We start from the raw sequence: 14,483 nt of genomic DNA on the forward strand, positions 1-14,483 counted from the left end.
TACTCAAGTTCACTGTACCTGAATTTACCAGTTTATGCTAAAGCAAATCACAGATGTATTTGCTTCTTCTGTCTTACCCAATAGATTAAATTTATTTTAAGATTAGAATTGGAACTGAGTCCACTACTTAAATATAGGTGGACAGGGTCTCCCTTTAAAGATCTTCCAAGGAACTATCTCCCTTTACCAGGTAACAACATGGCATATACTTTAGAAAGGTGGCTTCACTGGGTACATAAATGTAAGTTATGCCAAGCAGATGGGCTTTCCAGTCAGAGATATCACATTAGCTCGTTCTGAACTGGTGCCATCAGTCATATGATGGGCCTGGGAAAGCACTGGCCCCTGGGGAAAGCACAGGTGTCCTACCTCCTTGGGACACCCTGACCCTGTCCTTGTGTGGCCTCTCCCACTCTCCATCAAGGCATCACCTATGAAAACCATTGCAGCCATCACATTTTGAGTCATTTACATTTTTGTATAAGCATGTTTTGTACAGCATGTCCTAGAAGGCAAGCCACACAAATATAATGCAAAGAGACAAGCAATCTGTTGGAGCAGTGCAGCTGTTTCGTGACAATGATCACTGGTAACTCAGGCTCTGTACAAAAGTAGTTCCACAGATCTCAAGAGGATACGTATAAAACGTTGAAGAGGAGGCACTTCCTCCATGTTTCCATGACTCTCAGTCTCCTGCTTGACTTTATGAAATCCATGACCTGCCTCAGTTAATTAAGTTCTCATATTCCCTGAGGAATTGCTGCTCTCAGGTCCATGCAACCTGGGTATCTGCCTAGATAGTAAACATTCCTCCCTTCCTGGGTACTTTGCTTCTCCTGCTTTAATCTCATATTTCCTTCCCCCACAATGGTTCCTTCTCTTTCTTCTCTTTGTCCCTTTTCTTCTACCTTCTGAGATCCTGCAGGGAGCAGAGAGACTGAGCGTGAGATCTCTGCACTAATTCCAGTGGGGAATTAGGCAGAAAGAGAACAAGGTCTTAACGGGTCAGATGAGAGAGCTCAGAATGGAAAATAATTCATGGGGTAGCGCAAGGAGCGCAACAGGGAAGAGAGACTGGAAGGAAGAGAATAGAGACAAAATGAAAGAGAAGCAGAGAGAGAGATTTAGGAAAGGGACAAGGTGAGAGGAAAATTAACTGGAAATGGATCTGAAAGTACTGTAAAGGAAAGACAGAAAGGAAGATAAGTGTTAAATAAGGGAAAAAAAGTGACAGAACCTGAGAAAAAGATATTAAGGATTTTTCTGTGAGTGCTGCATGTTGCCTGATAGGAAACATGGCCCCAAATAACCAAGAAAAAGATGAAGAAAGGCTTGCTGGCTATTCAGTATAATTTTTCAGGGTGGGAGAATAGGTGAGGCATAGTTTTGGGGCAGAGAGTCTGGTGATTTAATGCTTTATGTGGAATAGGAAAATACACTGACTGTATTTCATGTGTATTTACAATCTTGCTGCTAGATTTTTGAATATTTTTACACACATTTATGTGTGTGATGTGGCTGTGGAGTTCACAGTTTTATACTAAAGGTGTGTATTGACCAAAACCTGTAAAAATGTCACTCTTAGTAGAAAAGCAGAGCTGAGAAAACAGCCTTGTCGTGTCTGGTGAGCACTCTGCAGAGGTGAAAGCAGAAGGCGGTACAGCACTGGCAGCTTAATTGTGATTTGGCAATGGCTTGTCTACATGTTGAAATTTTCAGTACTGGCTTTGCAGATGACAAGTTTGGGCTTAATGTTTTGTACCATGAGTAATTCAGTTTAGTCCATTTTGGAGGTGGATTAAAATAAATCACACAAAGGCAGCAGTAGAAGAGAATAATTCACTTAGAGAGTGAGGTGAGCTAAGTGCGTGAGCGAAAAACAACTGTTTTGCTTTAAAAATCCACCCTCAAACTGATTTTATAATAGCTTCCCTGTGTAGAGAAGCCTTTAGTTCCCTTGCAGTACTGGGAGCCCACATCAGGACTTAGGCACTGAGCAAGCCATTGCTATGGAGCTGGAGTTGCATAAAACTTCAAGCAAGCTGTGAGCCTTGAAAGGAGCTCCACACATCTCCAATTCGAAGAAAATATCACAGGGTTATTTCTTTCTTTCTTTCTCTCTCTTCATTTTTATTTCAAATGCTTTAATCTGCCCAGGATCCCCAGGCACTTGCATTTCACAGCATGCCAGGAGGAGTATCCCCGGGGCCTTGCTCTTCCATATTTTTGTGCATCACCCCACAGCTTCCTTGTGTTGGCTTGGCTGGAAAAAAGGTCTGAGTGGGTGTAATAACAGATTGTCACCCTAAATCATAAAGAGCAGAAGCCCTTACCTCTGGGCTGGAGTAATGCGAGCGCTTGCTGCCGTCACTCTCGCTGGAGCTGCTTTCGCTCTCGGAGTCAGACTCGGAGCTGGTCTCGGATTCACTGGAGCTGCTGCTGCTCGACCCCTTGCTGGAGAGTCCTGAGGCTCGGGTGTTGGATGGTGGCACCACCAGGCTGCCAGCCCCACACGCAGCCCACCGGAGAGGGGAGAGGGAACAGAAGGAAACAAGAACATAAAAAACCCCCATGTAAACACGATGGCGTTTTAGGGAGCATACCTGTCTGAAAGCCTGTGAGCTTGTCTCTGCCGCTAACAAACGGCCTTTGCCATCTCTTCGTCATCTGAGAGAAGATCAGGTTTTTACTTCAGCTTGTCCCTTTTCTTATTCAACAGACATTTTAGGATATATTTTAAATACCAAATGTTAAAAAAAAATAGAGTCCAGAAAGCAGTCTTACAGTGCCTAATGAACACTTTGCATAGAGGTGAAAGCTGGAGATGGAAAAAGTGAACAGTTAAGAAACTGAGTTGAACTCTGCAGTATTGGTCATTTATAAGTAGTAAGAGCAATAACAATAAAAATAATAATATATCCTCACTGGAGCTTCCAACCCCCATCTTTTGTTCTGCACACTTTTTCACCTACCCATAAATGATGTGGTTACCTGTATATACCATCCTGATATCGACAACTGCAAGATCTAAGACTCTGATCCTGCAAAAACTTGAAAAGCTCAGGCTTATGTTTTTGCATGTCAGCAGTGCCGTGCTGTCAGCGGAGCTACTTGCCATCTCAAAAGTTATGTTTGCATGCAAGTGTTTGCATTATCAGGCCTGACAGCAGAAGAAATGTATACTTTCCTGAAATAGTTGACCATGCATATTAAAAATATCACAGTCATAAAGACTTGAGTGCGAAATGTCCTATTAAGTCATCCAGCTTATTCCCCAGGCAATGGAAGATTGTTCCCTATAGCAGGGTGCATTTTCTAGTGAGTTGTCCAATTTGATTTTAAATGACTTGAATGCAGCTTTTACTTTTACCCCTGGGAAACTTCTCTGCAAACTAACCCAAATTCCACTGTCAGAAATTTCTCCCTACATTCAACCTGAAGTTGCCCTTTTAAAATTTATTGTTGTTACTTATTATTTCATCCTATTACTAATAGTTACTATGATAAATTATCCTCCTCCCTTTTTGCTTTCACGTATTTGCAGACTGTTTTCCTGCCCTACTTCAGTCATCTTTCAGACAAGACCTTACACATCTACTTCTTCTGATCTTTCTTCATAAGTCATTATCTCCAGGGATATGGGATCATTTTTATGGCTCTTTTCTGAACTCATTCCAATTTGTCTATATCTCTCTGATAACAGGATGCCCGAAACAGAGTGCAGTATTATAGATGGGTTCTCACTAGAGCCCTACAATGAAGGGCTATTACGTTCCTGCTCCTCAATGCATTTCTTCTGTAAACATATACCCAAGTTGTGATGGAATATATAGCCCATTAACACTCCTACATCTCTTTCAACACTGCTTTCTCTAGAATTTGTCCACTGATAGCTACTTTTTAGATTATTTTCTTCCAGAGAGATTAGCTTGCTCTTTTTTTTTCCTTCATACCAGATCTCATTTTCTTCTTTACTATGCATGCTTCTAGCTCCTTTTGATTTATTTCTCTGCCCTCAGAGCTGTCTGCAGCAACTTCTAATTTAGTATCAAATGCAAACTTAATTAAATGGTTATTCACTTCCTTTTCCAGATCATTAATGAGACTGTTAAATAAACCCCATATGAAACAGACCGGCACCCTAATAACTATCTCTTCCCAACTCCATTCACCAGTGTTTATTATTATCCGTGTTTATGCTCCATCAGTCCAATACTGTGGCTAATGCAACATGATCTCGGAGATGCATTTTGTGAGAAATAATATCTAATAATTAATTACAGTTCTGCTATGTTGCACCCAGTGAATTGTCTTTACCTGCTAATGGTGCATTTCATTCCTGAAAACTGGTACCTGACACCTGACAGAAGCCACATAGGACAGGCAATTTCTGGGGCTTTGAAAAGAGGCCAGGACATCAGAGATGCAGTTTCAAATCCATGATTCCCCATGGCTGCATCCCCTAACATATGCCAACCTTTCCCCAGTGGACCACCTGTCTTGCACAAGCCAATACTCCCACCACATTGCTTTTATTTATAGCATCCTCCTTGCCTTTTCCTAGGAAGCAGCACAGCTGCCCATGGCTTTCTTCTTGCTCCAGAGAGCCTCTGGTTGCTTGAGGAACTGTGCCACTGGTGGAGAGCCTTCTGCACCTTGCAAGGCACAGCAGGGCCAGATGGTGCAGGAAACCTCACCTGTGATCTCACCTCACTAATTAAATAAAACAAACAGGAAAGGGAGGAGCTGACATCCATGTATATTTGACCTGTATTTCCATCCTTGTAACCATCAAGCAGTAGAGAGAGGCAACAGTAAAATCTCATGCTATGTTACAATAGGACAAGAGGTAATGGTTTTAAACTAAATGAGGGAAGATTCAGGTGAGACATGAGGAAGTAATTTATTACACTGAGGGTGGTGAAACACTGGCCCAGGTTGCCCAGAGAGGTGGTAGATGCCCCATCCCTGGAGACATTCCAGGCCGGGCTGGATGGGGCTCTGAGCAACCTGATCTAGTTGCAGATGTCCCTGCTCATCGCAGGGGGGTTGGAGCAGGTGACCTTTGAAGGTCCCTTCCAATGCAGACTATTCTATGATTCTATAATTCTGTACTCCAGCAGGATAGCGCAGTGCTACAAGCGTGTTTGTAGAAGTGCCTGTCAGGTCTTGGGAGGCTTAGCGGTCTGTCATCATGCCTGGACATTAAATATACCAATTACAGCCAGTGCTGTAAAAAATCCACCCTCTGCTATTTTTGCTGTTATTCATGATGTCTCTTTGTCTATTCAGGTAGGTGTGGTAAACACAAGATTTTTGGGCACTCACTTCTATAACAGCATTAAGGCACAGAGGTGCCTGAAACAGAAACAGCTTGAAGTTTGTAAAAATTTCCCTTCCCAGAGAAGGAAAATTGATGCTTTGTTAACTGCTTTGGGACAATACAGTTTTTCCACTTATTGCACAGTAAATTCTAGAAATAAGTTGCTCACTTATATTAACAGATTACAGTCAATCCCTTGCTAATAAAATAGTGAGAGCTATAGGAAGGCTATTGTCTGTAGGTTTTCTGGTTTTGATTTTTTTCCTTTTTTTTTTTCCTTAAGGGAATATGAAAAGGTAACTGCCTTTTCTGACAGTGTAGCTTGGGGAATGCTTTTGACAGTGTCCGACTCTGATGGATTTCCAATCCTCTCCACATCATTGTGACTGTTGCCTGAAAAGTTCTTCAACATCACAAAACATCTGCACATTTATGTCCTGCCCCTAGTGACTGTGGTCTTAATTTTTAAACCATCATTTTTGTTTGGCATTGACTGAAGTATTCAGAATTGCTAAACAGGGGATGAGGGAGAAAAAAACCCCACAGTAATATTTCTTTCCTATTGTGACATGAAATATTTTTCTAGGCTGCTGAATAGAAATTGTTACTACAGCTATAGATATAAAATACAACTGTTGAACTCTTCACAAACATCTGGAAATCTATGTTTGCTGCTCTAATGGTAGCCAATATACTACAAAAAATTAACAACATTACAATATTTTCCATTTTATGCTGATACTGTTGAAGTCTCCTGTGCCACTTCTACTTTTTCCATTTTAAATATAGCATATTCTTATAAGGATCCTCATGCTATTATAGTGGCCAGAGTGAAAACAGCTACATGTTTCTTCATGCATTCTTATTAAAAAATGACCATTATTTTAAATTGGTGACTTCCATTTTGGACTGATCTTTCTAAAGTATGCAAGCAAGATCACACAGTCAAAATAAAAGACGAATTACATTTTAATGACTGTGGCACATAACATTTGTGCATATTTTGCTACTGGCTTATGCCCTAGAATTAATTAGTACATAATAGAAATGATATTTTTATTTTAAGCAATTAAACAACAATTTTGATAAGAACCACTTTTCTTTAAAGCCCTTGATCAGAACATGCACTCTCTGACTTAAGAGAGAGTAAATGCCTTGTAAAGTTGCCAGAAGTTCAGTAATGAGACCACTTAAAAAACAACACACCATCCAAAGTTTCTGATCAGATATCTCCCATCATCCTGGTTTCATGGGACTTGGGCACCTGAATACCATTCAAGTCTCCAACAGCCTATTTTCCTGCACAACTGCAGGAAGCAACCTTGCAGCCTCAATTTTTCTCAGATGTGCTGGTTCAGAAACACAGCGATTTGGGGAGATGAATATTTCTTCTTTGCTCAAACTAAGTTGTGATGCAAGTTGAGAGGTGGAGTTACCTGACTCCCTGGAGGAGCCTGAGATGTTAGTTGTGGTGGGACTTTTATTAGCTCCATCAGACTGCATGGCCATGGCCAGCCTTTGAACAACACCAAGGTGGTTTAAACATTTGTGGGGCAAAGTGCAGACATTTTCTATTCAGTCAGTGGAGACAGATTCCCAAATCAGATTGCCTCAGTGGCCCTCAGGAGACCTCTTGAGGTTAATCACACTGGATCTGGGTCCTACTTCTGCGCTTCATATTAAGCTGCTGCTTAGAGCTGCGTGACTTTCCATGATAATAAATCATGGTGTTCAGCACTGGCCATGAGAAGGTCCTGGGCAGGTAAGCATTCGCTGCATTGCAGGAGTTCAGTCTCAGCATTTCACAGGCAGACAGCATGGATGCCTGAACAAGGTACAAGACAGATGCAGTTTGTTACCAAACTGTAAGTATTCGGTGACAATAATAAATGGATTCAAAAGAGAAAAATCCCTCCAATCCTGAAGAATTTGTGATCCAATTGTTCAGTGCGTTACAAGATGAAGGCGCTTTATACCCAGTTTACACAGGTAGGAATGATTACCAAGAATGCAAGGCAAGGGAGGATGAGGCCTTGAAGAAAAGGCTGTGCCAAGAAAACATATCAGAGTGAGCCTCTGAAATACTTTTCCAGCCACAACAAAGGCTAGGCAAATGCTCATGCTTCATATTTTGGAGACCAGTCAGTCTGTGTAATTTCACTTTGCAAGAATTGTATCCAGAGCCTTCTTATCAAAAAGCTCAGTAACACTATCAGACACTATCTGCTATATTTGTTTTTGTGTCTGAAGATGGGACAATATTTAGCCAGTATCATGTTCATAGCTGTGATCATCTATTTTTCTTCTAATTCTCAGCCTACGGTACCATCAACCAAGCACTGTGCAACTACCAAGTGGTTCAGGCTCCCCATATGAAAGAAGAATGCAACAATTAGTGTGAAGAGCTGGCCTGAATAAAAAAATGACACAATTAGGAATCACATTGTCAACAATGAGAGGTAAACATGGAGAAGGTGATCTGAATTCGTAGATGCCACAAACGTCAGAGAAAATCCTAGGAAAGGCTGCATGAATGCTTGCAGTACTTGAAATACCCAGAAAATCTATCACTGTCTGGAAGATCAAGGCCAATTGTGGGAAAACAATACTCTGAAACAGACACCACTCCCATGGCTGGTATAAACTGTCATAGCTCCACTGACTTCAATGAGGACACATTGATTTAAATCCAACAGTAAATCTGACCAAGACTCTGAAATGACATTTCAAACTCAGGGATGAAAACATATTCCATGGTTTAAAGAAGCTCTGTTGGCAGAGTCCATATTTTTCCTCCAGATTAAAGTATCTGAAACACCACTTCCTTCTTCCCTTGAAGCCAAGCTAAAACCCAGCAAAGGTCTTCTATGGAAAACCCTTTATCCTTTTTTTGTGAGAAGCAATTCCACACAGTGCTTCCTCAAAGCACAAACTGAGAACATCGTGCCAAGATCTGTATAATTATCTTTGCTACTTGGCACTGAAGATGTTGCATATCTCCCATGCACACAGTAGGGAATTCCTGTGTCGATAATTGTGAATGAATCACAGAAGCAACAGAAATGCCCACTTCTTGCTGCTGTCCCTGTGTATTTTTCAAATTCTGTTTCAGCAGAGACATCTGAAGCATGCTTACCACTAGGGTCTATCCTGGACTTGCAGATCAGGCTGTCCCAGTGTTGTAACAGAACATATGGGGATATTTTCTGAGGCAACTCTAGAATGCCAAGAAACAGCACCATAAGGATAGCCTACAGAATGAATGCGGATGCCGTCCATTTGTTTCAGGCCAAAATCATGCTGAGAAAAGGGAGATGATACCACAAACCCTAGAATATGTACCCGTCCGAGGACAGCCAGATAACCTCCATGGTTTAAAATATGAAGGCTGCTTCTGTACTTAAAGTACAAATGTGAGTGTAAGGAGCCTCTGCTCTAGTCTCACTCTGCCATGTCAAGTCTGAATCACCAGATCAGCCAGTCCTTCCAGGGGTTCAGTCACCATCACAAACGGGGATGACTGAACTTGCCTACCATCAGTGTGTTAGGAGACGTCCTTCATTGTTCTTTAAAAAGCACTTGGATATCCTTGTTCCAAACACAGGATGGAAGTGACACAAATTTATGTTTTTGTACCTTTGCTAACTGAGAGCATGAAACCAATTAACTGCCTGAGTTCTTTACAGTTACCCATTGTGAAAAACTATTGTTCACTAACAAAAAAAAAGCAGCTAGCCCTGCCATGATCCGCTCTTCGAGCTGGAACGCAGAAAAAAAAATGAGGCTGGGCACTTCCCTTTCTCCAGGTAAACGATTTCCCAGGAGTCTATTAATATCTTTAGGAAACAGAGAAATGTTTTCATATCTATAATAGATGAGGTATGAAATGTGAGTCATGATGAGTGAGAGTCCTGGAGGTTATTTGGCTTGTCACAATATATAATGCTTCTGTGAAAGCACTGCATTACCTTAGCCGCACCACCTTTGCACAGCGCAACTAATAAAGCACAGCTGCCAACAACAGAGTTCATAGACTCCACCTGTATTTTAACACTGTCCTTGGGAGTTGCTTAAGTAGTTTGTGCTGACAAGACTACAAGTATCATCTTATAATGCAAACCTAAGGTAAATCGGGTCTCTTCAGAGAGTCAGGTGTGCCCTGTGTGATTGCAGCTTAATTGCCAGAATAGTCACCAAAGAAAAGCAATTTGATAGGAAAGGCTGTTTAGAAAAACAAGCTATGAAGCTCAGACACACACGCATACAAAAAGCCCTCAAGAAAATTCAGTCTGACAACAGGGTATCTCTTAAGGACTGGATGATACTGGAAGCAGCAGAATCACGGCTCCCACCTTGAAGGAATATGGTAGGAAAGGGAAAACCACTGAAAAAAAAAAAATTGGCTGAAAAAACCCTCCCAACATACAATGCTACATAACAATTAATAGTGACATCTCTGTATAAATAGCTCTGTCGGAAGGAGCATGTACCGGGATATCTGAGATGAAAGGGTCCAATAGACCTGGAGCAGCATTAACGGGGGTATGAAGTGATCCGTCAGTGGGCTGACAGCTGTGTGAGAAGCCTGGTGCCAGATCCCAGTGTATGCTTTCCACCGCTGCCAAGTGTTTGCTTGTCGCTCCAGATAAATGGAGCATCAGCAGTGTTTTATTTGACCTGCTCGCAAGAAAAAGAAAGCAACTCTGACTTCCTCGGTGTGTTTGTCGTTGACCTTGCATCAGCTGAATACAAGAAGGGACACTCCCCGGTCCAGAAAAGTTAACCCTTAGTAGAAGAGGAGGGCTAGAGTCCTTTTACCTTGGTAGTATAATTAGTCTCTTAATGGCTCAAAGTACAGTGACTTGAAAAGGAAAAGTGACAGGCACAGCCTATGTGTCCTACACTATCCTTGGAACATGCCCTTGGCCAATGGCCTGGAGAATGATGAACAGCTTTGAGAATAGCCTGTGAACAGCCACCCTCCTGTCTCCAGTGAGAAATCAGGAAACCATTTCTACAGAGACTTTTTGGGGGAAAAGGGAGGGCAGAAATGAATGCTAAATGGATTAAGTTGTTGAGAAGATTCAGTCAGACAACATCACTTCTGATTTCCCCCTGAGACCAAAGGCAATGGCTTTTGTGTGTTTGCCTTCATATGTACCTCAGAAGTTTTATTTTTCTCTCTTTTCTTCATCAGTTTGGTCATGTTAGGAACTTTCTATTTGAGATTCCCTCTGTTTTCTGGTCGAGACCAGCTTCTGCCTCTGGGTTTAAATCAGACAGTCTTTGAATTACATGTCTGGAAGTGAATGTAGAACACATGCTTTTTTTTGACCTTTAATGACCTCACTATGTGAAGGTTCTCCTTCATGGTGGCTAAAAGTGACAACCATACTCCAGAAGCAACATTACTCAAAGGACTCTCTCGGGAGGTATACCCTTTCCTCTTCTCCTCTAGGAATCTAGCCCTCACATCAGATCTTTTTTTCATTACAAAAGGCCCAGGGAAGGGGTAAGAAACCTAGACAGACTTCACAAGAAGGAAAAAGGACTCCTTTGAGCACTTGTACATATATGGTACTAGTGGCTGAAACTGTGGTCAGGCATAGTTTTTCCATATCAAATAATACTGAAGCTTTGGATGTCTTTCTGGCACTCATTGACTCCTTGTAATAACCAAGTGTGTTCTTCTGGACACTGCTGCTTTCCAGTCTTTCCCTTTTCTACCTGTCTCCCCTCACTGCTTTGAGGAAGTTCCTTACCTGGCAGCATCAGGAGTTGCTGCATACAATTGCCAGTGGTCTCCAGAGAACATGAGTTCATTTGCCCAAGGGAGATCAGATTAATCAGCTTCACTGAAGAAGGTAAATACCACTAGAGATGAGCTCTGTTCCACTTCCCATTAAAACGTGTTAAAAACATGCCTGCATTTTGTTGGATTGCCTGGTAAAGTCAGATACAGAATAGGAGCTCAGGGCTCAGCTGTCAGAAGGTCTCTTTGGAGTGGGTTAATGTGAAAGTAAAGATGCCATGAAGCTCTGCACAAGTTCTTTTGGTCACAGGGAAGCACCCAAGATGCTGAATCCTACTCTCTGAAGAATGACTTCTGGACCTTCAAGAGAGAGGAAGACTTTCATAGGGGTCTATTTTTCACAAAATCTTTATGTCACATATGACAGCTAATCCCCGTGTTTTGGCAAAATAAAAAATAGGAAGTTACACCTGAAATCAATGAAAATAGGAAGAAAGGCTCTAATTTAATGAGGGGTGAATGGAAATACAGAGTGTAAACAGTGACAAGGAATAAGGACTTTTTAAAGGTCAACTGGATGGTCACCTGAACATTTCAATCAAGCCAGTTTTCTGACTTTGTGAACAAATAAGTTATGTGACTCAATATTCAGGAGTCCACCTATTGTGCAGGGCTTAAAAAAACTAAAAAAGAATGCAGCTGAGTTAAATCATGGGAGAACAGGGCCCTCTTGGGCAGATCTTGATATAGCTGGCGAGTAGGGTTGAGAATAGCAGGTTGGTAGACACACAGTATTTCTGTCCCTAATTTACAAGAGGGCCTCACTTTAGCACTCAAAAATGCTGTCTGGAGATTCCTACCTCCCTTGGGAATCTAGGATAGTAAGGATTGCTTAAACAGTATGCCTGGTATACCCAACACTATGTGCCTTGTAATCTGTATGGGAAGCATGGAAGGTTTAGTTCAGACTCTTCTTCATAATTTCCCTTTCATGGTTCAGTCAGCTCTCTCCATGTGTCCTAAAGACTGGAGGTGGATGCAATATGAAGATCTATATCCACTCTCAGCTCAGTACTCCAGTGTTTCAATAGAGAACTACTAAAAGCTGATCCCCTGTCAGATTCAATGATAGCAGTACTACTCATCTCAGGAATAGATCCTCCACTAACATTGTGAAGGTGATTCCAGTGGCTTGGTCTTTGGTGGGAAAGGTGACAACCCACTGGTAGAGATGTTGTGAAGATAAAGGCAAAAAAACCCCAAAGCATTGGAACAGATCATCATTGATGATATGGAACATCAGTCATGTTAGTTTCAGAAACCAGGTTAGGCAAAGGAGCAATGCAAAGAGTTCTGTAGAGTGGCATCAATCCACCATCCTCAGAATGTCTCCTCAGTATAATTTGATACCACTTGTCTGGAAATTAGCCTGGGTCTTGCTTTTCTTCTCTTATTTCCTAAATCATGAAGTATAGATGTATTTCTAGCCAAGAAAATGGAGATTTTGACTTGCGAGTGACAGCTTCATCAAGCCGCAGAAGACAACCATTGCAGTACAGACCAAGAAAATCCTTGTCTGCACTGGCCTACCATCACCTTATTTCAGAGTTACTGTCAACATAACTCATGTTGTGGACAGCCTTTTGTGATTTTCAGACACGGCTGTACCTCGCTTCAGCCCGGCAGTCTTTTGCCTCCGTCAGCAGGGCCCTGGCTGTGGTTCTGCCTTGCAAGACCTCTCGCTAAGCTCCCAGAGTCCAAATACAGATGAACTTGTGCAGATAAAATTGCTAACTACCGTAATGGCTGTCCAAATGGGTGCAATAAATTTCAGCGTGAGACAAACTCTCTCAGGTTTTACTGACTCTTAATGTTGCTGCTGCCAGCTTTAGTGTTACTCTTTGACTCAAGCCATATTCTGTTGTCTCCCAAAGGTCTTTTCGGCCCGTCAGCTCTAATCAATATGCTGCTTTGAGAAGGAGCTTGCTTTAAGTAGGTTGGCTCACCATAAAGAAGCATATAAAGAAAATTTGACTTCTACTCCTTGTCAGCATATATCACTCCCCATGCAGAGCAGCATTTAGATGGTCTGTTAGTTGAATCCAAGTGCTCTCTTTTATATGTTTCAAGAAATGACAAATGCCTGGAAAAAATGCATAGTTGTTCTACAGAAGACATCAGGCAGACTCAGGAATGGCAAGCAGAACAGATAATAAAGACCAGAATTGTAGCAGAGAGGATGTTAAAAGCTAATTAGTTTGAGATTATTTGAAGTCTTGTAAAAGGTTCTTCTATTCTCCATTCTGATGTAAGTGTAGCCTGTTTTCCAGCAACCTGCAAAACTATTTTAGTACGTTTTTAGCAAGAGTTGCCCAGGATGTTCTGTTTACCTATTATTGACATACCAGCTCAAAATAAAGGATGCTTGTCAAATATTCAGTTGTCAAATATTTACCTGTGGTGCAGCCTCAGGTTTTCAGTGGTCTAAGCCACTGGGAAAAAAACTTCTCCCATTCTGATGAGGCTCAGATTCTTGACCCCTTGTTCTGGCTTAGTAGCATCACATTTTACAGCTTGGATTAGAGTACCCAGAAGCACTCATGAAGAGCAGGAATGGTTTGTCTAGTGACAGTATCAGGATCTGACCCGCTGTAACATGGCAATATGGTGTGCAGATACTTATGAAGGATTTTAAAATAAGAGAGTGGCCCCTACTAGTAACCTTTACTGTGTATTCCTCAATTATAATGTATTAAGATGGCCTGTGGAAAACAATGAATATATAAGATAAGCACAAATATATAAATCTATGTCAAGATAGAATTATATAAATTGCACTTTACAATTCAAAGGAAAAAACAAATGTGAATTGAATCCTTTTGTTAGATGTCATCCACAGAGAGCAAACTTGAGGTTTGTTCATACACACACAGATGATGAGAGGAGGCAGAAATAAATTACAAAGCAAATATAATTTTATTTGCTTTATTAATCTAGAATGCGGTACCAACATGTCTGGGCTCAGCGGCTCCCCAGCTGCAGCCTCCTGCAGGATGTTATCAATCCTGTATTTCTGTGAAATGTGTTACCAACTAGTAGGAAAAGCACTAGAATTGTATGACATTTTAATAAAAAAAATTGGTCTTACACCATGCTGTGTCCTTATGTAGTTAAACTTATATCTTCCAATATACCTTTCAATCCATATCTCATATGTTTTGTTGTTCATTAACTGCCATGCATCTTTTTAGGTTTCTTATGATATTACAATATCACTAAGGCATGCCTAGATGCCTTTGCGTATTCTTCAATGTATCTTTTGTTCTCCCTGCCTCTCCCAGGAAGGCAGAATGGAAATACACACATGATAGTGGGGAGAGGCTTTGAACACAAGACCTATGGGGAGAG

At 41.4% G+C, this 14,483-nt stretch overlaps 1 protein-coding gene across 1 annotated transcript in view; it reads right to left on the bottom strand.

Annotated features, from left to right (window-relative positions):
• The window catches only part of AFF3 (ALF transcription elongation factor 3), a gene marked incomplete at both ends in the record, with an annotated part of 326,580 nt that overhangs the window by 45,155 nt on the left and 266,942 nt on the right, over nucleotides 1–14,483 (bottom strand). Inside the window, one exon of the mRNA XM_080347050.1 lies at nucleotides 2,334–2,499. Coding sequence (XP_080203176.1) covers nucleotides 2,334–2,499 — 166 coding nt within the window. The remainder of the gene's footprint in view (nucleotides 1–2,333; nucleotides 2,500–14,483) is intronic.

Source organism: Nesoenas mayeri (genome assembly GCF_963082525.1).
Source record: "Nesoenas mayeri genome assembly, chromosome: 1".
Classification (NCBI taxonomy): domain Eukaryota; kingdom Metazoa; phylum Chordata; class Aves; order Columbiformes; family Columbidae; genus Nesoenas; species Nesoenas mayeri.